General features: G+C 36.1%; 2 protein-coding genes and 1 non-coding gene across 3 annotated transcripts; 2 read left to right on the top strand and 1 right to left on the bottom strand.

The window, feature by feature from the left end:
- Window positions 1–1,041: 1,041 nt before the first annotated feature.
- cfap276 (cilia and flagella associated protein 276) lies at window positions 1,042–2,913 on the bottom strand. Its single transcript, XM_027167189.2, has 5 exons — window positions 2,703–2,913; window positions 2,510–2,623; window positions 2,325–2,440; window positions 2,137–2,240; window positions 1,042–1,915 (listed from the first exon to the last, which is right to left on the bottom strand). Exons 1-5 carry the CDS (start codon window positions 2,772–2,774, stop codon window positions 1,845–1,847), a joined length of 477 nt encoding a protein of 158 aa, XP_027022990.1. The 5' UTR covers window positions 2,775–2,913; the 3' UTR covers window positions 1,042–1,844.
- On the top strand, window positions 1,293–1,664 carry LOC113656338. The gene has a single exon (XR_003443896.2). It is a non-coding gene; the product is annotated as a small Cajal body-specific RNA 2 (non-coding RNA).
- elapor1 (endosome-lysosome associated apoptosis and autophagy regulator 1) lies at window positions 2,914–23,356 on the top strand. The gene is made up of 22 exons (XM_027167188.2): window positions 2,914–5,196; window positions 8,068–8,188; window positions 8,844–9,024; window positions 10,162–10,309; window positions 10,718–10,798; window positions 10,915–11,020; window positions 11,379–11,528; window positions 13,356–13,444; window positions 14,554–14,731; window positions 14,839–14,967; window positions 15,362–15,452; window positions 15,625–15,730; window positions 16,007–16,144; window positions 16,845–17,108; window positions 17,398–17,571; window positions 19,100–19,250; window positions 19,340–19,436; window positions 19,534–19,635; window positions 19,871–19,997; window positions 21,296–21,474; window positions 22,343–22,505; window positions 22,747–23,356. The coding sequence occupies exons 1-22, from the start codon at window positions 5,080–5,082 to the stop codon at window positions 22,813–22,815; spliced, it is 2,961 nt and encodes a 986-aa protein (XP_027022989.2). The 5' UTR covers window positions 2,914–5,079; the 3' UTR covers window positions 22,816–23,356.
- Window positions 23,357–24,147: the final 791 nt, after the last annotated feature.

Genomic DNA, 24,147 nt, shown 5'->3' with positions numbered 1-24,147 from the left:
ATGGTCACGAGTGCACGAACATCTATCTCATCTGGTCTGATACCACAGAAAATCTGCTGTAGCACAAATTGTTTAAAGAAAATGGTGACTATGAGGAAAAATGTGTCAGAACACACAGAGCATCAGAGCTTGCTGCATATGGGGCTGTGTAGCCGCAGATCAGTCAGATGGCTAGATGCATCTCTGTTGCTTACCTGTGGAAGAGATGGCACCAGGATGTACTACTGGAAGAAGGCAAGCTGGTGGAGGCAGTGTGACGCTCTGAGCCATGTTCTAATGGTAAATCTTGGGTCCTGGCTTTCATGTTAGTGTCACTTTGCACATACCACCAAGCTAAACATTGGTGGTACAGACTGGTAGCGGCCCCCACCTTGCAACTCCCAGGATTTAAAGGATCTGTTGCTAACATCTTGGTGTCAAATACCACAACACACTTTCAGAGGTCTTGTGGAATCCATGCATGATGAGTAGAGGGCAGTTTTGTTCTCACAGAAAGGACCTACACATTATTAGGCTTATGCATTAACTTTCATCTATTTATTCAACAAGCGTGTTAAATATTGCACTTTGGTTTTCATTTTGTATGACATATTTAAATAAGTGCAATGATTTCCTTTTAACTTTTCTTTTTTCCTTTTTTCCCTATTAACTTTCCCATTACAGTCATGAACAAGCATTTAGATAATAATGAATATCTAATTATTATATAATAAAAATGAACCCAAATATTTAATTTTCTTAAGTTTATTTTGTTTATTAATTTTCTATCACACATCTTGGGAATGAGGCAAATCGAGAGATTGTATTTTCATTTTTATTGCTTTAACCGTTTGTTCACGTTGTTCATTAGAAACATGCATGTTTCTACTCTGAAATAAATTTTAATTTCTCTTCCTTTTAGGACCTTCAACAATAAAATTTTTAGATTGCAGTGAAAAATCAAATTCTTTAGATTTGAATGTTGACAATGAATAAATAAATAGATAAATAGATAAATAGATAGATAAATAAATAAATAAAAATAAAACACTGAACGTATCATTAATGATCATTCAAGTGTTTTATTCATTATCAAAGCCAGTCAGCTGTATACTCACAAGATTTCAAAATATAAGAGTTATATGAGTAACATTAGTCAACACATAGAAAGCACATACAGTAGAAGTCTGAATCTTCTGCATTTTGTCGTCATATCGTTATTTATACCACACACCGGCCGCACGGAGGCGCTGTTCACTTTTTGTTTTACTAGTTCAACCGAGCGTTATAAAAGACCCCTGACCCGGAAGGGACTTCCAATGCGTGAGTGTTGCTGGGTGAGTGTGTTGTGCTGAGTGTTTGTGTTGTCTGAATGTAGTTGTGTATGTGCGCGTGTTTGTGTGTTTAATTAGGACTCTATTTAAAAACCTACACCATGATCTTATTTGATCTGATCCGTGTTGCTGCCCTGCTCGGATTCAGAGGTGATGAGAAGACACTCGCTTTAGCCGCTATGGCGATGAGCGTCGCGGCTTTATAGCCGGATAGCAGCTTCAGGGCACCGCAATGGAGATTGTGGTTAGAAATGATGAATTGATCAGATATACTAGTGCTGGTGGGAGTTTGGAGGATTTCCTCCAATCTTTCCTGACTGGTCTATGAGTATAGAGGCGATTCTGATCTTCACCATAACTCTCACTAGGTGTGTGTAAGTGTTCCTTTAGTTAGTTTGTGTGTGTGTATGTAGGGCTTTCAGTTCGAAATAAACGACTACCGAAAAAGGTCATGTCGATTCTTTGGAGTTTTTCCTTCTTACCCCAGAAGTTGCTAATTTGCTGTTAATGAAAAAAGGCGGTACTTTGGTGTTAAATTGAGAAAAATCCGCCATCATGCTTCCTGGAGTAGCCTCTGTTTGTAGACGCGTTATGGTGAGACTCTAAAAGAAAAAGGAGGAAAAACTAATCGAATAAGGTCAATTAAACCTGTAAGCGTTAAAACTGCTTCAATAAAAGATTTAACTTTAACAATGTTCCAATAGTCAATTCTATGCAGTCGTAATTGTAAAACATTTCTGATATGTAAGCTTGATCCCAAGATGGCGGCGCTGTTGAGGTTTACCTTTTTTCGCACCCGTATTGAAGTGGAAACTTTACTCACCTATCGCACCTTCGATGCTATGGACGGAAGCCCTCTGGGGGTTTATCCACACTCTTATTTTCATATTATAATCGTCACATTTTTGAGCATCGTCATCGTTACCCCTGAAAAGGAGAAATATGCAACATTTTCTGGTATTTCTTTGTGTTAAAGATGTGCATCAACTTGACCACGCTTACGAACCCCACCTATTGTCTCTCAGCAGAGACTTTTTCTGGAACAAAGTTTCGTTCTTATTCCGGAGAAAATCCACATGGTTATTGTAGAAAGCGCTGAGATGGAAGTCCAGGCTGTCTTTTTGGGCCTTTAATAAAAGTACAAGTTAAGACGCCTGTGTATAATGTGTGTTAAACGTGCACCAAGCTCAGCTCACCTCTTTATGGTACAGGACACTTCTCCTCATGCTGGATAAAGTCTGGCTGTCGTTTAAGCGGCTCCACGGCTCTTCATTCTGAGCGATGTGTGTGGGGGTTTTAAATGGTGGCTTCTGTACGTTATATAAAAACACTTCAGTTTCACGGTATTACGGAATTCAATGAAAAGTAGGACGTCAACAAAACTGATACCTGGCATGGTTTACTTCCGGAAAAAGTCTGATCGTTGTCGTATTTAGGGAAAGGAAAAGGGTCTCGCGACATTATGCTTTTCCTCTAAAGGCAGAAATAAACTGTTAGCGTCCAACTTCAGGTTTGCGTCGTTGTCATGTCAACCGTTGCTACGAGATTTAGTTGTAAAAATGAAAAACTATTCTCAGCAGTGCCGCTTTGTGGTTAACTGCTTCAGTCTCTCTCTCTCTCTCTCTCTCTCTCTCTCTCTCTCTCTCTCTCTCTCTCTCTCTCTCTCTCTCTCTCTTTTTTTTTTAAAGCATAACTTATTTATTTTGCTGTTATCTAATGTTACAAAAACAGATCATTTTAACAATACACTTATAGGCATTCATATAAATGACCCAATGAATGAAACTCGCTGTGATGTTTACTTTTCTTTTTTGAGTGCATTTCGTGTGGACTTTTTCTACCTCTTATCTTTCCAAAAAGACCTATTTCATTCCTGTTCAGCTGAGTAGAATCTTTCACAAACTCCTATGTCAGATTTTCAGGCAATGCTGTCAAGAGGGACGTTCAGTGAGCAGGAGCTCTTCAGTCAGAGAAACCTTGTTGATGGAACAGCAATTTTGCTATGTAAATTATTTTCTATTCTCACACCAAGTGAGACCTGTGCAACTGTCTCATGTATTGAACTCTTGTGCTTTTTTTTGCATACCTATTGTAAGGGTTCTTACATGAGGGTTCTATGGCGATCCATGGGCCCTAAGTAACTATATTGCTTGTAGCAAGTAACATTCTTGCAGACAGGCTACAAAAATGTAAATTTCCACAAATGTCAGAAATCTGAGGCTACAGCAGACACAGGTTTATAAAATCAAATTAAATTGAGAATATTGATCGGGCACTAGGGCATTTTCTGCTCATTTTGAAATGGTTTTACACGTACAAGTGCTTTACTGTGTTTGATACAGCATATTTATTTCTATGAACACACAGAGCTAATATTATCAAGGTTTCTGCAAAATGTATCTTTATTAGATGCTATTACACTTCAACCAATGCAACAACACTACCTGTTCTTTCTGCTGGTCTAGATATACTAGTGCTGGTGGGAGGTTGGAGGATTTCCTCCAGTCTTTCCTATAGAGGTTATTCTGATCATCATAATTCTCACTAGGTGTGTGTAAGTGTTCCTTTAGTTAGCTAGAATGGTGTGTGTGTTTCAATTCAAAATAAACGGCAATGAAAAAAGGTGTGTATTATTTTAGATTATAGCAGAGTTTTTACCTCTTACCCCAGAAGTTGCTAATTTGCTGCAAGTAAAAAGGTGGTACTTTGGTGTTAAATTGAAAAATACAGTAGACACCGATTTATAAAATCAAATTAAATTGAGAAGCTGAATATTGACAGGGCACTAGGGCATTTTCTGCTCATTTTTAAATGGTTTTAAACATACAAGTGCTTAATTGTGTTTGATCGCTTATTTATTTCTATGAACACATAGAGCTTATATTATCAAGGTTTCTGCAAAATGTATCTATATTAGATGCTATTACACTTCAACCAATGCAACTACACTATCTGTTCTTTCTGCTGGTCCTCCCCTGATCATGAGGCATTATGATTCTTACCCCAGTAAGCTTCTCTTAGCAATTTTTCCCATTCTTTTTTTTGGCAATCAATCTCTAGATCTACTAGATCTCTACTAGGTAGTTGTAAAAATGATTGGTCTGATCACCAACAGCCCGACCCTGAATTTGGTACCAACAAACATGACTAGAACCCCCAGACACCACACGATAAATTCTAATGTTTGATGTGAAGCTGAAGATCTTCATGATTTCATGCGTTGATCTGCTGCCACCTGATTAGCTGATTGGATCATTGCATTAATAAACAGGGGTTTGTGTTTCTATTTAAAGTGGTCCGTGAGTGTAACTTTAAATGTAGCCAATAACAATTTATATAAGAGAACATAACTTTTTTTGTGTGTGTAATCTGCTGTTTCTCAATAAAAAGATTTTTCACAACTTGTTCAGCAGAAACTGTAATTAACACAAATATCCACACCGATAATAAAAAAAAAACCTGCTTTTTAACCTTTCTGTGTTGAAACGGTTGCCTTAAAATCCCACATCCTTCCAGGCTTTTTAGATCTACACAAGAAGTCAGTGTTTGTGTGTTTTGGGGGTTTATATTGTGTAGTGATGTGATCACAGTGTCCAGCAGCAGCATGTCACAGCGCGAGACCGGGAGCACTAATAAAGCGCGTGCAGCAGCGCGAGACAAACTAACAGCTGTCACTCTGACAGGACGCACTTTTCTTTCTTATTGAAGATTTTCTCTTCACGCACACAGTTTATTTCTTTTTATTTCTATTTATGTTGTTGTAAAGATGCTAATGAAACGTTTACAGTTTACAGTTATTTCACAGTACAGCTTGTCGAGACTATTTTTAACACTCCTTGTGTTAGAGGCGCTCGAGGCGATGGAGCTGCCCAGCTGTAAAGAGGTAAGATCACTCTATATAATGATTACAAGTCAAAAGGTGATGTTTTTTCACAACAACCTTTTAAACTGTTTCTATGAATGATTCCTAATCACAAACCTGGCACATATGTTCGTTAATGGAGCAGGAATTTAGCTCAGAAACCGAAGTATCGTGATATATTCTTTTAATTATAGCATCATAACATCATATGTCTCCCTTGTCTGGTTTGTTGACCTTTTTCAAACTGTATAGAGTGTGAAATTATAATATATATATATATATATATATATATATATATATATATATATATATATATATAGAGTGTGTGTGTGTGTCTATATATATATATACATACACACACAAACAATGTGTGTATATACAGTATATAAATATATATGTGTATATATTAATTAAATACATTTATATGCTACCATTTTTTAAAATCGATCGAATTCTTCTCTTTTCACTTACTAACTGTATTTTTATACTATTACAACTGTCTCCGATGGCTCAGACAGGTGTCCACCTTTGTGTGTGCTCCAACAAAAGGTATTTTTGTTGTGATGGTGCACCATGAAAGTGCAAAAGCATGTCTTATTTACAGTCTTATCCATGTAGATGTTTTCTGTGGGGAAAAAAAGCCTTGATCTTTAAATGATACTACACAATGTCACACCTGTGCTGTGCATCTTATTAAACTATTGTTTTGTACGAAGGATCCTATCCTGATACAGATCGTATATATGTATGTCTGGCCTTTTGGAGCAGCTGTACTGGATATTCAGCACAACGTTTTCTTGTTTCCTAATTACATCCATAATGAATAGGTAATTTTTTTTTTTTAGCAGAAGTCATGCACATGGACAGAAAAGGACATTAGGAGTTGCTGTTTCACTGCTAAGCACTCTGTCCTTACTTTTATGCTGCTACCCTGTTAGATTAATGTCTTCTGGGCTTTTATGAAAATACACAAAAGAACTTTTTCTAACTACAAAGAATGTTTAATATCTTGAAGAAGAGACACGTCCTGTATGTCCAGGCTATTCATACAGGCCTGTTACATAGACTCAGCTACACGGTTGTTCATGAAAACCTCTATAAAAAATACTTTATAAACTGCATATAGGCTAGAACTGACTTTCTCTCTGTTTAGATAATATGATATATAAACAATGAGACCAGACGGGAATTGGATCATATTGAAAATTTTTCGTACCTTACACGTTTATTTGTTGCAGTTATTCTGTGGGTTTTTACTTAGACTTAGTGAGTTGATCAAATGATTGTAAGCTGCAATGCAAATAGAGAGTGAATATCATAAAAGCTGGGAAGAATTATAAAGAATAATTTGTGGAATAAATGTTCAAGTTATGTAACAGAAGAAAACTGATATAGTAGTTATGTTTTGATCAATTTTGTATCCACCTCAGCATTCAGTGTGGTTGGGTCATCTCTCAGATAGATGCATAGATGACACACGGAAACCACAAAAAACAAACACAAAAGTCATTTCATGTTTGCATTTCTTCCTAAGAAGCCAAAACTGAGTTAATCTAAGTTAACTCAGAGGTGAATAAGAGTAGTGTGGAATCTGTCAGCCTTTAGATCATATCAGTAGATGATTAGAATACAGGTTTTATTGAAACCTGTGTGAAATTGACATCTGGTGATAGAGAAACAGTTACCTCATGGATTAATATCATTTTCTGTAAGTCCTTTTTTAACCAAGGCATTGTATCTTTATTATATTTAACTGGCCCTGATGATGAGAATAGCACAGTTCAGTTCACCGCATTTATATAATGTTATTCACTCTGTGCCCTCACGAAGGATAAAAGACCTTGCATTTTGCCCAGGAGAGAAGACGATGTAGGCAGAGACGCCATAGAAACATGGGTCACTCTGTCCCGTTGCCTTGGATTTATTGTAATAATATGAATACCAGGATTAGTGTTTGCGAGGACACTGCTGTTAAGCTTTACTTATATAATTAAAATACTTATTTTCGTCTTTATATTATTTAACTTTTCTCTTTGATATGGGTGTATAGAGTGTTTTATCTTCTGTCTCATCATGAACAGAGTTAATGTAGCTTCACTAATAGAAACAGTTTCCAGGAAGAACCTTTTTTTTCCTGTGCCCTTCTATCTTGTTAACTATTAATCTAGTTCTCCCTTAGATAGGGTATTTGAGTGTACTTTAACTTCTTGTGCCTAATCTTACTCCAGGTGGCATTCTGTCAGGTTTAGATAGGTGCATGTTGATTAGTTGGCCTATTGTTTCTTAAATCCATGTGTAAACATTGAGGAGCTGGCAGCATACAACACTTAATAAACCACTCTAAAATGTAAGGAGATACAACATAAGGAGATTTCTTTTTAGTTTTTAAGTAACTGGTTAATAGTGTTTGTAAATATTTGTATTTACATGGAATACAATAGCGTTAGTTTGTTTAAGAATCTGCTTTATCGTTGTTTCCCCCACCATCTTGGTAAGTAAATAATTCCTGCTAAGCAGCTCGAGGGGACTGGGAATTAAACATCCTAGTTGAAAGGTGGTTGTCAAAGGGTGTGGCGGATCCCTGTGTAAATATTGATTAGACCTTGTATTTAAAAAGGGGGTTGAATAATTGTTTAGATGAAAGTATATATGAGTGCCATTAGTTTTTCTAGTTTATTAGTTATCGACTGTTTATCAACTATAGAATTTAACAGCAAGAAATAAATGTAACCAAAGCAAATAATGACACCAGTATGTTTACCTCACTTGATCTATGGGATAAATTTGTGTCGTTCCAAATACTGCCTTATTGTAACACACTACTTGCTTCTTCTTCCAAGCTCACTTTATCTTTGAATGTAATCAATGCATGTATTTGTGTTGTTATCTTAGTCAGATTACCACTTTGAGTACACAGACTGTGATGTTCTGGGATCCAGATGGAGAGTGGCGATACCCAACAAGCCTGACACATGCACAGGCCTCCCTGACCCAGTTAAAGGAACACACTGCAGTGAGTAACAAGGCTTTACAGTACTTTGTTCCAGCATTCATGAGCCAGATGATCATGTTTACAATTCAATCTGTAGAAGCCTACATCCTGAATGTTTCAGTATTAGAACAGGATAGCAAGTAAATCTTTTAGGAAGCTATAAATGGTCAGTTTGTTGTAAGCATGCTCCATGTTGCTCATCAAAGCAAAAAGTCATGCTTTTTTACAGGTTACAGACAGACCCTTAAAGGTACTTTAGTTGTCCCTCAACATAAACTGTTAAAGATAGAACCCTAAAACAGAGTGGTTCCCGGTCACGAAGGTCCCTGAGTAGAATTAAACACCCAAACTATTTTTAAAACCCTTTATGATTTCTTTTTAAGAATATGAAACTAAAAATCATAAGAGACAAACAGATTAGATCATTTTTTCCTAGCTTGTTTAGCTTCCATTTTAGGTGTCACTTGTCTGATTCATAAGGCTAGCATATTGACTGCAGCCTGAAAACATGAGTCTGAAACAAGAGACTGTGTCATATCTGTGCTGTGCTTTCTATTAAAGACAATGCCATAAAATGAACTTTATCTGAACATTATAAAAACTAAAGATCGGCTATAAAAGACCAAATATTGAGATCCTAATGAGAACTATACTAACTAGCAATCCTGATTGACAGCATTTACCTGTAAGGAAGGTGAATACCTGGACATGAAGACACAGGAGTGTCAGAAGTGTGCAGCAGGGACCTACTCACTGGGTACAGGAGTGGCCTTCGAAACATGGGACAGCTTACCTGCTGGCTTTATCAGCCATGGTATTAACATGGATATAGGAAACATCAACACAAACTGCACCAAGTGAGTAGCTGTAATGAGGGTTTTGTCAAATTATGGTCTAATAATTGCTTTGCCCCCTGAATCCTTACTGTATAATATGATTGTTTTCTGTTGTACTGTATGTGGGTCTATGCGTGATTAGGAATATAGATGTGTGTGAAACTTTCAAATTTGTTTTTATATTTTGAGACATATGTCAACAAACATGGATCATAACACTATATATATTACCAGAAAATGGAAAATGGAAAAAAGAAAGCTCATAGAGATCAACTCACAGCAAATAAGTAGACAATAAAAAACAGTGGTATAGGAAAATAATCCATAATGAGGTGATGTAATACTGTTACCCACTGAAGTGGATTATTTGACAATATTATAACGATTGTAATTTTATTTATTAATGAACCATACATTGGGATTTTTCAACCGTTTACAGTTACATTTAATGTGGCCTAAATCGGCGTGACAAAGTAGTTCCTGTTATTGATTACATAATAAACAATTATTCCTTCAGTCTTTTCTTTCTTGAATTTAAAAAGACAAAAAATACTCAGCTTGTTACATTACCAAGGATATGGAAAGTGTAAAACTCCAGTGGTGGATATTTTACTGACCTTTACAAAGCATAAGACTCCTTCCATTAACATTAAATAAACATCTTACAGTAAGCATCAATTACAATGAATTTGTTATATCAAGTGTCCAACATACACATCCTTATGAGTTTTTACTGTGGAAATGACAACAAATCAGGGGCTTTAATCTAATCCTATCATTTGAGTTTACAGGCAAAACTGGGACTCTAAACTACTTTACAGTCATGCTGTGATATAAATTATATATATATGTATATATATATGTGTATATATATATATATATATATATATATATATATACACATATAAATAATTTATATCACAGCATGACTGTAAAGTAGTTATTATATATATAGTTATTATATATCACAGCATGACTGTAAAGTAGTAATTATATATATATATATATATATATATATATACACATATATATACATATATAAATAATTTATATATTTATTTACATTAAATTACTGTAATGTTAAAACAGAAATCATTTTAATAATACATGTCCATGTTCTTTTGTTGTCTGTGTATGTGTGTGTTTGATGGGGTCTAGCTCAACTTGGACTCCTGAGGGGGACTTCATATCCTCTAACACAGATGAATGCAGCTCCACACTGTCATACGCTGTGAATTTAAAACAGCCTGGCTCAGTCACTTTCGAGTACTTCTATCCTGATAACAGCATTTTCTTTGAATTCTACGTGAGTATTATAATGTCAAATGTAGGTGGCTGTTATCAGCTGCACTGCATTCTGGACCTTTAAGGCCAGCTTTCTCCAGTACTTTGACAGCATATTTGTCATTAATATGATATTAAACATTGCTGAAACATTTTTGAGTTTTTAAGACCACAGACAACAATGTATACTGGCCCTTAGCTTGTTAAAAATCTACTTTTTGTAATGATGTTGTAACTGTGCTAAGAAAATACATTAAATGACATAAAATAAATTAAATTAGCACCAAAATGTGATTAAGTTTAGAGTCTTTTTCTCAGCGGACTGAAGAATTGTTGCGTAAAAAATGCTGTGGCCAAAAGTATGTAGACACCTGACCTTTACAGACAAATGCTGTTCTAGAAATGTTATGTCCTATGTGTGTGTTGTCAGGTTCAGAATGATCAGTGTCAGTCTACAGATTCTCAGAGTCGCTGGATGAAGGTTTCCGAGAATGACTGGGAATCTCACTATGTAAGTGTTTTTGTAGGCATTTTTGTCTGTTTGTGTTGGTGTGTTTGACGCATACCATAGGAGCAGTGAATGTTTTAGAATTCTTTCATTGATTTTGTTCTGTGTTCCCTAACCAGGTGGAACTGAGTAGAGGGAATAATGTTCTCTACTGGAGAACCACTGGGTTCTCTCTTTATGGTAGTGCTGTAAAACCAGTTCTGCTGAAGAAAATTGCTATCTCAGGTTTGTGTTCAATCCATCATCATCATCATCATCATCATCACAATCGCAATCACTCTCTCCCAAAAAGTGTCAAATTTGCCACTGATGAATAACAAGGAAATAATATTTTATCATATCTTTTTTTATTAAAATAAAAAACTACTGGTGCATCAACTTACACATACCCACTCAATATGTTTAATGCCTAAACATTTAACACAGAAGATGACAAGAACTTATACATCACTTATATAACTGGCTTTTTTCATCATTTTCCATTTGTGTCATTAATTGACCTGAAAAATCATTTTTGCCAGCTTCACTTTTTCTTTAAAAAAAAGTGACTAGATCTTTCTAATACTTGGTCTACTCTCCACAGGGGTTGCGTACACATCTGAATGCTTCCACTGCAAGCCTGGCACTTACAGTGCTGAACCTGGGGCTGCTCACTGCACCCCATGTCCAGTCAACACCTACTCCAATAAGGGAGCTACTACATGCCAGCAGTGTGAAGAAGGGAAATATTCAGGTATGTGGTTTCTCGTGTGTTTAACATTCAATTCAATTCAATTCAAGTTTATTTGTATAGCGCTTTTTACAATAGACATTGTCTCAAAGCAGCTTTACAGAACATAAACATAGAGCAGAAGGTAAACATAATTAATGATAAAGGAAATAACGAATAATAAAAGAAATAAGAATTAACAGAATAAAAATTCTAGATTATTATTAGATGTATATAGTTCACAGTGTGTATGTATTTATTCCCCTATGAGCAAGTCTGAGATGACTCAGGCAGCAGTGGCAAGGAAAAACTCCCTTAAATTGGTAAAGGAAGAAACCTTGAGAGGAACCGGACTCAAGGGGGAACCCATCCTCATATGGGTGACACTGGGGTGTGATTGTAATATACAGTCAAACAAATGTTGTATTGGTGTGAGGTTCAAGGACTTCTGATCTTCTGAGTACCACAGAGTCTAACTGGAGATGTCTCAGGATTCTTAGAGTCGGCCTCGGCTCAGTGGATGTCCAAAGGCTTCGTCCCACAGAGGACGATGGGAGCTGGTACAGTGTCTGGATGCCTCGGGATGGGTACAAAGAGAAAAGCAGTGGAAAGGGATTAACATATCTGCCGTTCATAAAAATGCGCTGGTCTGATGTACTGGTGCATGATATTATGGGATGTATTATGTGTACGCCTGACAGAAGAGATGAGTTTTTAATCTACATTTAAACTGGGAAAGTGTGTCTGAGCCCCGAACACTATCAGGAAGACTATTCCAAAGTTTGGGAGCTAAATAAGAAAATGCTCTACCACCTTTAGTAGACTTAGATATTCTGGGAACTACCAGAAGCCCTGAGTTTTGTGATCTCAGAGAGCGTGAAGGATTGTAACGTGTTAGAAGACTAGTTAGGTACATGGGAGCTAAACCATTAAGAGCCTTGTACGTAAGTAGCAGCAGTTTGTAGTCAATTCTATACCTAACAGGTAGCCAGTGTAGAGATGATAAAATTGGGGTTATATGGTCATACTTTCTTGTCCTAGTGAGAACTCTGGCAGCTGCATTTTGGACTAACTGTAACCTATTTATTAAAGATGCAGGACAACCACCTAGTAATGCATTGCAATAGTCTAGTCTAGAGGTCATGAACGCATGAACTAGCTTCTCAGCATCAGATACAGACAGGATGTTTCTCAGCTTGGCAATGTTTCTAAGGTGGAAGAAGGCTGTTTTGGTAGTATGGGCGATATGATTTTTAAAAGACAAGTTACTGTCTAATATAACACCGAGGTCTTTCACTGTCGAGCTACTTGTAATAGTACATCCCTCTAAATGGGAGTTAAGTTGTGAGAGTTTATGTGCACTGGTTTTTGGACCTATGAGTAGTATTTCAGTCTTATCGGAGTTTAACAATAGAAAGTTGCAGCTCATCCAGTCTTTTATCTCTCTAAGGCACTGAGTTAATTTGGACACTGTGGCTATTTCATCTGGTTTTGATGAGATATATAACTGGATATATAACATAGTCGTATACAAGTGATATTCCCATGACTAGACAGTTTTAGTCTGGAATGCAAATGCTTTTGCTACTATACAGTGTGAGATCATCTTGTGGAGAAATAGTTGAAAATTTCTTTGTGTTATTATATAACTATGATAAAGATGAACCATGTGCATGTACTCATCCCTGTGTAATGGTATGAAAATGAGTTGCATGCTGTGTCAAAGTAGCTGTAGGACATACCTATGTGACTGCTGTGTGTGTGTGTGTGTGTGTGTGTGTGTGTGTGTGTGTGTGTGTGTGTGTATGTGTATGTGTGTGCGCGCATTGGTTTTTTTTCCTATGTGTCTAGGGATCGGGTCAGGAACATGTCAGCAGAGGCCACCCTGCACATCCAGCGACTACTTTTACACTCACACTCCTTGTGATTCTAAAGGACAGGTATTATTGAAGGCCATAATCATATGAGAAATTCTTCCTATAACAAATAATGCATTCAGGTATTTACATGGCTAATAAAAAAAGAAACATTCTGTAAAAAATCCAAAATTTTCTATTGCCATGTTTTTTTAATAATAAAAAAGAAAAGAATAATATAAAGGACAATTGTGTCCTGCAAGTAAACACCACAAACCAAACCGTGAGGGAAAATCTGCTGTAATAGAGTACAATTAACCAAAAGATAAGTTTCCTCTGACACCAGTGACTGAGGCAGTGAAAAGTTATGTCAAAAAGAATGGACACAGATACCCAATCACTGCAAAAAAATGGAATTTCAAGTAAAATTATTTCAAATAAAATTTTAATATACTATTTTCTTTATTTATTAAATAAACCAAATATAAGATTATTAAGCCTATTTCCATACATATTTTATTATTCCTAAGCCTTAAATTTTCTCATGCTGTTAGCAGATGATTTTGCTTCTTTCTGGAAATGGGTGCTTAAAATTAGCAAAATTATCTGCCAATACAACAAGACAATCTCAAGATATTAGCAAATCTATCAGTAGGTTTGATAATCTCAGATTCGGTGTTTCGTAACCTACTAAATAGGAATACTAGATCATTTTGACCAATTTGTTAAGATATAATTTATTGCAGTAAGGAATTTGGATGCTGTTAAAGTTTTATTTATATATTTATAACTACCATACATTATATGTCTTAGTGTAAAATACACATCTTTATTTTGTTCTGAGGGGATTCAAATCCTTGCACTCATCTGTATTATCAAAATCCACTGAGGCAGAAGCGGTGTGAGCGGTTAAGGCTCTGGGTTGTCGATCGGAGGCTCGAGGTTCAAGCCCCAACACGGCCAAGCTGCCACTGCTGGGCCCTTAAGCCCTTAACCCTTTCTACTCCAGGGGTGCTGTATTATGACTGACTCTAATAACCTATAATGACCCCTAGAATAACCTATAATGTTGGGCTGGAAGAAATAATTTCACTGTGCTGATGTATATGTGACAAAAATAAAAGACTTCTACAAGACAGAGTAGACAGTATGTAGTCTGGTTCCATTTTGTTTTTTCATTTGTCTCTTTATAGACGCAGCTGATGTATAAATGGATTGAGCCAAAGATCTGCAATGAGAACACAGAGGGGGCAGTTACTCTTCCGTCCTCAGGGGAAATGCAGACCTGTCCTCCATGTAATCCTGGATTCTTCAGTAACAATTCTTCATCTTGCCAACCCTGTCCACCTGGTTTCTACTCCAATGGATCAGGTGTGATACACAAACTGTTCACCACACAGCTCAACTAACAAATTACAATTTAAAGTGAAGATTAAAAGGAAAAACACAGATTAAAATGATCTGTGTTTCGTATACAGCATGTTCCGAGTGTCCGGTTGGAACGGAGCCAGTAATGGGTTTTGAGTATAAGTGGTGGAACAGGATGCCCAGCAACATGAATAGTTCAGTCTACAGACGAGAGTATAGTGGCACTCAGAGGAGCACAGGTAAACAAAGCCTTATGGTGCACGTCTGGACCAAGCACATGTTTTCTTCAATTCATTGACCCTCACTGTCTGTGAAGTAGACACTATAAAGATCTATTAGCAAAGACTTGTAGTTGTAGTCAGGCAGAAATGAAACTGTAAAGGGAGAAAAGAACCATTTATTCATAAAAAGATGGATGGATTTAAGGAGATGTAGAACATTGACACATTTAGTTCTCATAAAGTTAAATCAGCTAACAATTCGTAGACTAATGACTAATTCGGCACAATTTAATTCAAACGATTGAAGACGATTAATGGAATGTAAGCAATCCCAGTTTGGAGATAGAGATTTGTCTTCTATATTTCACCAGATGCTCATTTGTGTAATTAAAACTGCACTTTGTTGCAACAGGTTGGGAAGTAGCTGGCGAGTACGTTTACACCACGCCTGGGGATTTAGACTCAGACTACATGATGCTTACAATCACAGTACCTGGTTACAGGTAAGAAATGGCAGATTTAAACACCCACTTAATATTCCTCATGCATAACATTAACACAGATGATCTATGGAAATTACACAAGTTAATGCTATAATTGCTTATGTTTGATGTTTTCTTCTTTGAAGGTGAAAGTTTCTTATCTTCATATTGTTCATATCTCTATCATGCTCAGCTTGCCCTACTCCTTGGATAAAGTTAACGAGAGGCCAGAACTTTCCAGAATCACATTTGTCTTTGAGACCAAATGCACAGCTGATTGCACACTTTACTTCATGACAGTAAGCATCTAAGCATTTAATTTATACAAAGTAATGCAAGGCAATTCTAAGCATTCTGACTGTAAAAATTGCACAAAGCAGTTTGTGTTACTTACTTATCTACTTATATATTTGTATAACTGGTACTTGACCGACTTACTTTGAAATTCACTGACTATTGCACCTTTGTAATCACTTTCTACTTGAGCACTGCAAATAGAAATGTGCAAGTCTCGTGTACTTGAAATGCTACAGTATATATATGTATATCATATATCGTATGTGTGTGTGTCACAGGGCTTGAATGAAAGGAACAATCGTGTTGTGGAGACCTGGAGAGGCACCACTGGGAAGCAGTCCTATTCTTACCTTATTAAGAGCAATCTGACTGTGAGCTTTACTTGGGGCTTTCAGCGCACTGATGCCTACAGTATGGTGAGAACAGTAGAAGAGCTTCCACATTATTTCTCTATTAAAACATGTGTCTTTACATATATATCTCTCTCATGTTATTTATTCATAAACATTATTTCCAGATAGCATGACATGCAGCCAAGATTATATTTCAGCAGTTATATTTTCTATTATACTACAGCATTATATTTACATTTATCATTTTGTTCTGGAGTGTCCATGAGACAAGCTAGCTCTTATCACATAGAGCATGTATAAGCAGTCTTACCTTTACATGTTTAAACTAAACAGATGAGGTGTTAGTTCACAGAGAAACCTCAAAGCCTTATCTGAAAACTTTACCTGAAAGACTTCTACACAGAACTGACTAATGAGGTTCTTTCAGTAAATTAACTTGTCTGTCTCATCATGTACTTGTGTATGGATTGCTACTATAGAATGCAGTTTTTGGAACAAGTGCATATAAATAATATAATATACAATGAATATTGCATTATATATATATAATACAAACTGATTCAAGCTGACACATACCGAGCTTTTATAGAAATTTCATTAAAATCTTCTACCATTTAGATTCATGAATTCAACAGCACTGCGTCATTAGGTGTTTTAATGCTGAAGTTCACATTGCGTTAACTTTAACTAACAGTGGCGTCTGGGGGACCTTAATGAAAAATATTACCATTTTATAATAAATATTTATCTCCTTTGTTTGCAGGAGAGGCAGTACAGCTCAGACTTTGCTAAGATCTACTCTATTCACATTACAAATGTGATCGGAGGCGTGGCCTCGCACTGTCGACAGTGTGCACTAGACTCCTCTCATTCAGACTCAGCTTGCGTCTCCTGTCCTCCTGGACACTACATGCTAAATGACACTGGAGTTTGCAGAAGTTGTCCATCAAACACCTTCATAAGGCCTGAGCAGCCTCTGGGAGAGGAAGCCTGCATCCCATGTGGACCTAATACTAAGAGCAACCGAGTAAGCACTGCAAAAACTTTTTCTATCACTTCATTTACTGCAACACAGGAAAGTTGGTACTATATATATATATATATATATATATATATATATATATATATATATATATATATATATATATATATATATATATACATATATATATATATATATATATATATATATATATTGTCAAAACAACAGACATACAACACATAACACACTATTAATTTGTCTGTTTTATTACATTTATCAAACACAGTATTCATGAAAGAATACTAAATATATATATATATATCCTTTTTTTTAGGCCCGCTCGGCCTGCGTGAGTGACTGCACTCTGACTATGCAGTATAAAGGAGAAACTCTGCAGTATGATTTCTCTCCCCTGGCGAGTGTCACTCAGTTTCAGAGCAGTCCTCGCTTCACCAACAAAGGCCTTCGCTATGTGCATCAGTTTAGTGTGGGGCTGTGTGGCACAGAGGTAATTTCCGTAGTTTAGATGAGCTGTAACTCACTGTGATAAGTTGATATTGAGGTTTTAAGCTGTAACATGCTACAAATTTACAGCATGTATGAATGTACATCATATAGGCTATAGGATATCATTTAAAAATAGTTTGTTGATATTTGTGTGTTTTTAATGTTCAAACCTGGTTTAGGATCACTTTTAAACTTTTACCTTTATTAAAAGTGTTAGGATTAAGATACAATTTGGAAACACCTCTGCATAATCTTTCATTCCTTATAGCTAGTTGGCTAGTTAACTGCTAGTAAAATATTTACCACAGAAATGACTAATGCTACATTCACACATAATGCAACTTGCAGTGACAAAATGACCAGAAACTATTTGTTTGTTTCAATGAAAATTTGTGACTTTGTGACTGGCAACCTGAGCGATTGTTGGATACTATATATGGGCATGTCCAGTGACCTGACGTTGAGAACTTGTTTAACTTGTTGAGTTTAACTTGTAAATGTAAATATGGAGCGACTGGTGCAGCGACTAAAAATGGGAATGAAGACGGTAGAGCACATATGGCCATCGGTACAGAGCACACACTGCTTCTCCTTCATTTTGCATGTGAAGCATATACAGGCTACACTCATGAATTTCATATACAAATGCTCTACCTCCAGAATATCTAATTTTAGCAGCAAGAAAACATTCTTTTAAGTGGCATGCTAGTAGCAAGTCAAGTCAAGTCAAGTCAAGAAGCTTTTATTGTCAGTTCAACCATACATAGCTGTTGCAGTACACAGTGAAATGAGACAATGTTTCTCCAGGATCAAGGTGCTACATAAGACAAAGTCAGGGCTAAGGACATGTAAGTAGTATTAGCCACATAAAGTGCAACTGTGCAACCTGGTGCAAACAGTGCAGGACAAGACAAACAAGACAGTGCAGGACAAAAGACAGTGCAGGACAAAAAACAGTGCAGACATAAAGTTACAAGACAATATAAAATGTACAAAAAATGCAATACACAAAAGACAATAAACAGTAACAGAAACAGCGCCGACCGACCAGTGTAAATACTGAATGTTCAAACAATATTTCGTGCAGTAACATGACACTGATTAACTTTTTAACAGGAATGCCTCCTGGAGACTTCATAGTAAATCGACTGGATGAATTGCAGAGATAAAATTGCTGTGTGTGTGAACAATATATAAAATATACGATAATAATAAAGATTTTGTTTTATTAATAGTATTAACTAGATATCTTAGTGAACCATTTCTCTGGGCAAATGTTTCTGGGTTTCCCTTCCTTTTCTAATAATTTACAAACGTGACATGATTGGATCACCGACACCAAGTCTATTTTGTTATATTACAGATTCAGATTGTACATATCACCTCTTGGTTCTTTTTTGGAAGTGCTATGAGTGTTTAAAAATGGGCAAATGTAACCTTGGCAAATGTGACAAACACCACATTATACAATCAGAAACAGCCATCCAAGACAAAGTAACCATTTTTAACCACCAGCTATGTACTCTTAGGACCGCGCTCTGGCTTCCTGTGTAGATAATGTAACAGAGACCAGGAAGGAGGTGAATGGTTATATTTGCCAGTCAATCATAGTGCCTACAGATGTCAGAGGGCAAAGTGTGGTGTCATCACAACCCTTTATTATTGGCAGCACATTGATTGGTGAGTCATAAATGAGCTTATGGTACAGCAACCAAACAATAAAGTCTGTTCCGCTTTAGGTAGCGACCTGCTGTTTTTATTTTCTATAGGGATAACCACTGACTCCACACTTGATGACATGTCATCTTCTGAGAGTATATTCCCTGCACATACATCTGATCTGCCTGATGTCATATTTTACTACCGGTAAGATCAGAGACAAACTGAAAACAAGCAGAATTTAAAGTTAATGAATGCACTGAATAATTGTTATTAATCTTGTGCCTGTCTTTTGCATTTTTAGGTCAAGTGAAAGGACGCAGGCATGTAAAAATGGCAGATCAACCTCCATCAGGCTCAGATGTGATCCCACAGTAACAGCAGTGGATCAGATTTCTTTACCAAGGTACACTGCAGAGTTCCGGAATGAAGGCAGTCAGAGTCAACAGATTAACTGCCACAAGCACAAACTGGAGAAAATGCAAACCCATTGTGTGCAAACTCCTGTATTCCACAAATGTGGGAAATTGCTGCTGATTCAGATAAAATTTTGGTGCATAGCAACACCTTCTGGTCAAAGATAGGAAATGTGAGTCTACTATTTCTTAGGTCTACTTATTTTTATCTTCTTTTTTATGCAGTAACTGTACAGAGGGAACATGTGATGGCTGTTACTTCCATTTTCTGTGGCGTTCTCAATATGCCTGTCCTCTCTGTTCTGAGAAAAACTATAAAGAGATAGTGAGTGCTTGTATCAGTGGAATTCAGGTAGGTTTACTTACTAAAATCACATTGAATAAGACATTAGCAATAAACTAATGACCCCTAATGCCATGACACTCAAGATGCAGGAACTTCCTAAAGTCTGTGACATATTGTGGCCTTAGTTTTATAAGGTCTTGGGACATACAGTAATCTAGTTGTAATTTACATTTACAGCTCAACAAGGCCTTTCATTTAAATATACTTCAAATATACTGTGACAATTACAAATGAACTCTAAATGGGAATCTAAAATCAAACCCTTTTTGATCAAATCTGACCATTTCTTATTATGCAATCACTTTATCTTATTAAAAAATTAATACATGATAATAAACTGAGCAGGAAAAGGGATTTTGAGCCTATTAAGATGACATTAAAATCATATATGCTTTTTCATGTGAATTCATGGAAAAGTTTAACATTGTGTGATATGCTTTAAGCACATTGAATGTATCTAGCTAATGCCTGCATATTTAATGCTAATGTTATGTTAGCTGCAATATTAGCTGTGCTAGAGGCTTTTTAATATTCAAGAACATTTATACATTGCAAAAGCAGCAATTATAGTACACAATTATAATGACTCACATGGAGCATATGGAGAACATCTAGAGCTAAGTTCCATTATCCAGGCTTAAAGTCGATTCTTTTCTGTCTGAGTGAAAGTAGAATGTGGATATTGGCCAAGCTGCCTATAGTGTTATTAATCTTGGGTTCGTCCTGCATGATGATATAAAACCGAGTTTACCTGAGTGTTATGCACAGAACCTTACATTCATTTTCAGTGTCTGATATTGTCAGGGTAAGCACAGTTACGTACAACGATGAAGAGTATTGAGATGTTATGATTTAGATCGAACCCTTATTAAATAAGTTTAGAATTTGCCACTCACACTAATAGATAGTTGTTTATTTTAAAGTTTAAAACATGTAGCTTTAAAAAAGCTACAAAAACTTTGGGTTATATAACAGAATATTTAAATTTCAGTTTAGATTTTATGTAAGAAACACAGGTCCATTTTAATCAGAAAGTAGAGAAATCTCTAATGGTTCTAATACATAAATATGATTACACTGTATATATTAGCCTAATGTGCTTAAGGTTTCAATAGCTAGAAGATACTATTCAAACAAATGAATACTAATTAATGAATTATAAGTGGGTCCTTGGATTTTTACAGTAAATGCCATCCATGAGTGTGTGTGTGTGTGTGTGTGTGTGTGTGTGTGTGTGTGTGTGTGTGTGTGTGTGTGTGTGTGTGTGTGTGTGTGTGTGTGTGTGTGTGTGTGTGTGTTCTCAGAGGACTACCTATGTGTGGCAGCAGCCTCTGAAATGTACAGATGGAGTACCTCTGCCAGATCCACAAATCAGTGCTTGTGTCACTTTGGAATTCTGGTTGAAATTTGGTGTTTCTGTTGGATTGGTGGCAGCGATACTACTCATCGCCATCAGCTGCTACTTCTGGAAACGGACACGGAAGTGAGTGCTCACATCAGAGGATGTTTTAATCTCCTATATTTTTTCTCATATTGTATCCATTTTCTTCACACCATAGGTCTGTGTTATATCTCTGGAATGGCTGCAAAAATGCTAACCCGTTCGTCTTAATGTGCTTCAAGCAAGAGTTTGTTTAGTGCTACACTCTTTTGTCAAAAGTGTGTGGACATTTTACAGTCACACCAATATGTGTGCCTTTCCCAAACATACAGTATGCCCCAAAGTTGGAAGCACACACTTGTTTAAAAAATAATTCTCTTAAGTAAAACTAACGGCATAGTTTGCAAAGCTTGATGTTGAAGAACTCAACTGGCCTGCACAGAGCCGGGACCTCACTGAACAGCTTTGTGATTAATTGGAACTCTGATTGCTCACCGGGTTTCCTTGTCTAACATTAGAGACATTTAATGCTGTTGAGGCAGAACAAATCCCATAGTCACACTTCAAGATCTAGTGGAAAGCCATTCAAAAAGAATGGATGTTATTATTACAACAAATGTGACAAATTCCTTATTAATGGCAATGGTTTTGGATGGTTTGGAATTGGCATGTGACAATCAGGTGTCGACAAAGTTTTGGCCATATAGTGTATCATATAGTGTACCCTATAGTGTACCTTTAAATGCCTAGGGTCTATATGGTTCTTAGGCTCAAATTTGGATCTTATCAAAAATGCACTGAAAGGCAATAAAAAAAATAATAAACAAGGCAAAATTGTTCAAAACTCTGAGCATGCAAACAATTTGGATCATCAAAACGATTAGTAACAATTTACATAAGACAAGGTACATATAGCCCTAATATAAATGTGGTGTGAAAATTCATCTAAATATAAATATTCACTCAACAGGCTGGAGTATAAGTACTCAAAGCTGATAACTGTTGAGTCAAAAGAGTGTGACCTTCCTGCTGCTGACAGTTGTGCTATTATGGAGGGAGAGGATGCAGAGGATGATCTCATCTACCTCACCAAAAAATCCTTTTTCACCAAAATTAAATCCTTCTCGAGAGAGGTAAACTGATCTTTTTCAACCATTGTGGAGCAGACTGAATAATACATGTTTGATGAAATTTGCTTTGAATGAGTAAGTTATAATTAAGGTTGAAGACAGAACAATGATTATCCTCATTTTCCCCAAATAACAATTAGCAAATCTAAACAATGTATGGAAAAGCTCAAAGTTTTAAAATGTTCAAGTAGTATAATGAATATTATAGTTTTAGAGTAATTTAGACGACCTTGTTCCTTTTCAGAGAACATCCGATGGCTTTGACTCTGTCCCTTTGAAGTCATCCTCGGGCATGGAGATTGAGATGACCTAGACCTATAAGCCAGCAATGGACAAGTTGGAACTGCTCTATGGAATTCTCGGACTCTCAAAGTCTCTGATTCTCGTGATGTCCTCCTTGTGAAAATTAGAAAGGACCACAAGCAGATCGGAGAGATACATATTTTACCAGGACCATTCTACCCCCCCTAAGCGGTAGAAAATGGATGGATGGCATTCTACCCCTATTTGATTTATGATTTGTGCCTAAGCATAAATAAAGAATAGAAGAGTTCTGTAAATTTTTAACTACAGACAGTCTTTTGAGGGAAAAACTATTTGTCCAGTAGTGCAGTTTACATCATGGTTATGTCTGTTAGTTTGTGTTCAGTTAAGGTGAGCGATATGATAACTTTCCTTAGAAACATTGACTTCTGCTTTTGTTCTCTTTCCAGCATTGTATGCATAGCAGGATAATCTTCAGGATAAAAATCACTGTGCACCCTAATATCTCCTACTTCTAATGTGAAGACATTTGTCCTGTCTTTATTGTTGTCTGTAAAGAATGTGGGTTATATAAAAGATATTTGCTCCAATTATGACTTTTATGAACATTTATTATAAAGGTTTAGAAAAGAGTGGACACACTCATACAAGTGCTCCTGAATTGGTCTGCAATCACAAACCATTGTTATGAGCAAATGGGCATCCCTCCTTCATCTATGAATGGAAAGGAAAAGTAGCACTAATAGCTGTATTATTGATTGGTAGCCTCATTTCAACCCAGCAGCAACAGTGAAGAACTAAAAAAATCACAACAATTCTTCACCTGTTGGACAGTGTAGTGAGGGGCTGAGAAATTAGCAGCACAACAATTATAACATAGTTAGTCATTTTAGATGCATGGCTAATAAGTGTAATTACAAGAGCTAGTGGGATGTAGTAGCTTAGTGGTTAAGTTAAGGTTAAGTGGTTGTCAGTTTCAATCCCAGGTCCACCAAGCTGTCAGTGCTGGGTCTTTAAGAAATAAGATCAAATGTTTTAATAAATACATTTGCCAAATGGTGCAAATATAAAATGAATCTAATAAGATCACCATCCCTGGACCACCATGGACTGTATCCAATAGTGAGAAACAGTGATCACCCTAATAAAGCTGCAATACAAAACCAGGAAGCCCATCTGGTAAGTTACTGTGTGGCTTACTTTTTTAATTATATATATATATATATATATATATATATATATATATATATATATATATATATATATATATATATATACGTATATATATATATATATATATACGTATATATATATATATATATATATACGTATATATATATATATATATACGTATATATATATATATATATATATATATGTG

Source organism: Tachysurus fulvidraco, chromosome 14 (assembly GCF_022655615.1).
Source record: "Tachysurus fulvidraco isolate hzauxx_2018 chromosome 14, HZAU_PFXX_2.0, whole genome shotgun sequence".
Lineage (NCBI taxonomy): Eukaryota > Metazoa > Chordata > Actinopteri > Siluriformes > Bagridae > Tachysurus > Tachysurus fulvidraco.
The sequence above is the reverse complement of the archived record's forward strand: the minus strand, read 5'-3'. Positions and strand labels throughout refer to the sequence as shown.

Excerpts from the sequence above, each read along its gene's own strand:
- cfap276 (XM_027167189.2), bottom strand. The coding sequence starts at position 2,774 with ATGTCGCGAGACCCTTTTCCTTTCCCTAAATACGACAACGATCAGACT. Across the intron at positions 2,624-2,702 it reads CCGGAAGTAAACCATGCCAG|AAGCCACCATTTAAAACCCC; the intron begins GTATCAGTTTTG and ends TATAACGTACAG. Across the intron at positions 1,916-2,136 it reads TAGCATCGAAGGTGCGATAG|AGTCTCACCATAACGCGTCT; the intron begins GTGAGTAAAGTT and ends TTTTTCTTTTAG.
- elapor1 (XM_027167188.2), top strand. The coding sequence starts at position 5,080 with ATGCTAATGAAACGTTTACAGTTTACAGTTATTTCACAGTACAGCTTG. Across the intron at positions 13,445-14,553 it reads CTTGTGATTCTAAAGGACAG|ACGCAGCTGATGTATAAATG; the intron begins GTATTATTGAAG and ends GTCTCTTTATAG. Across the intron at positions 17,109-17,397 it reads CTAATACTAAGAGCAACCGA|GCCCGCTCGGCCTGCGTGAG; the intron begins GTAAGCACTGCA and ends CCTTTTTTTTAG.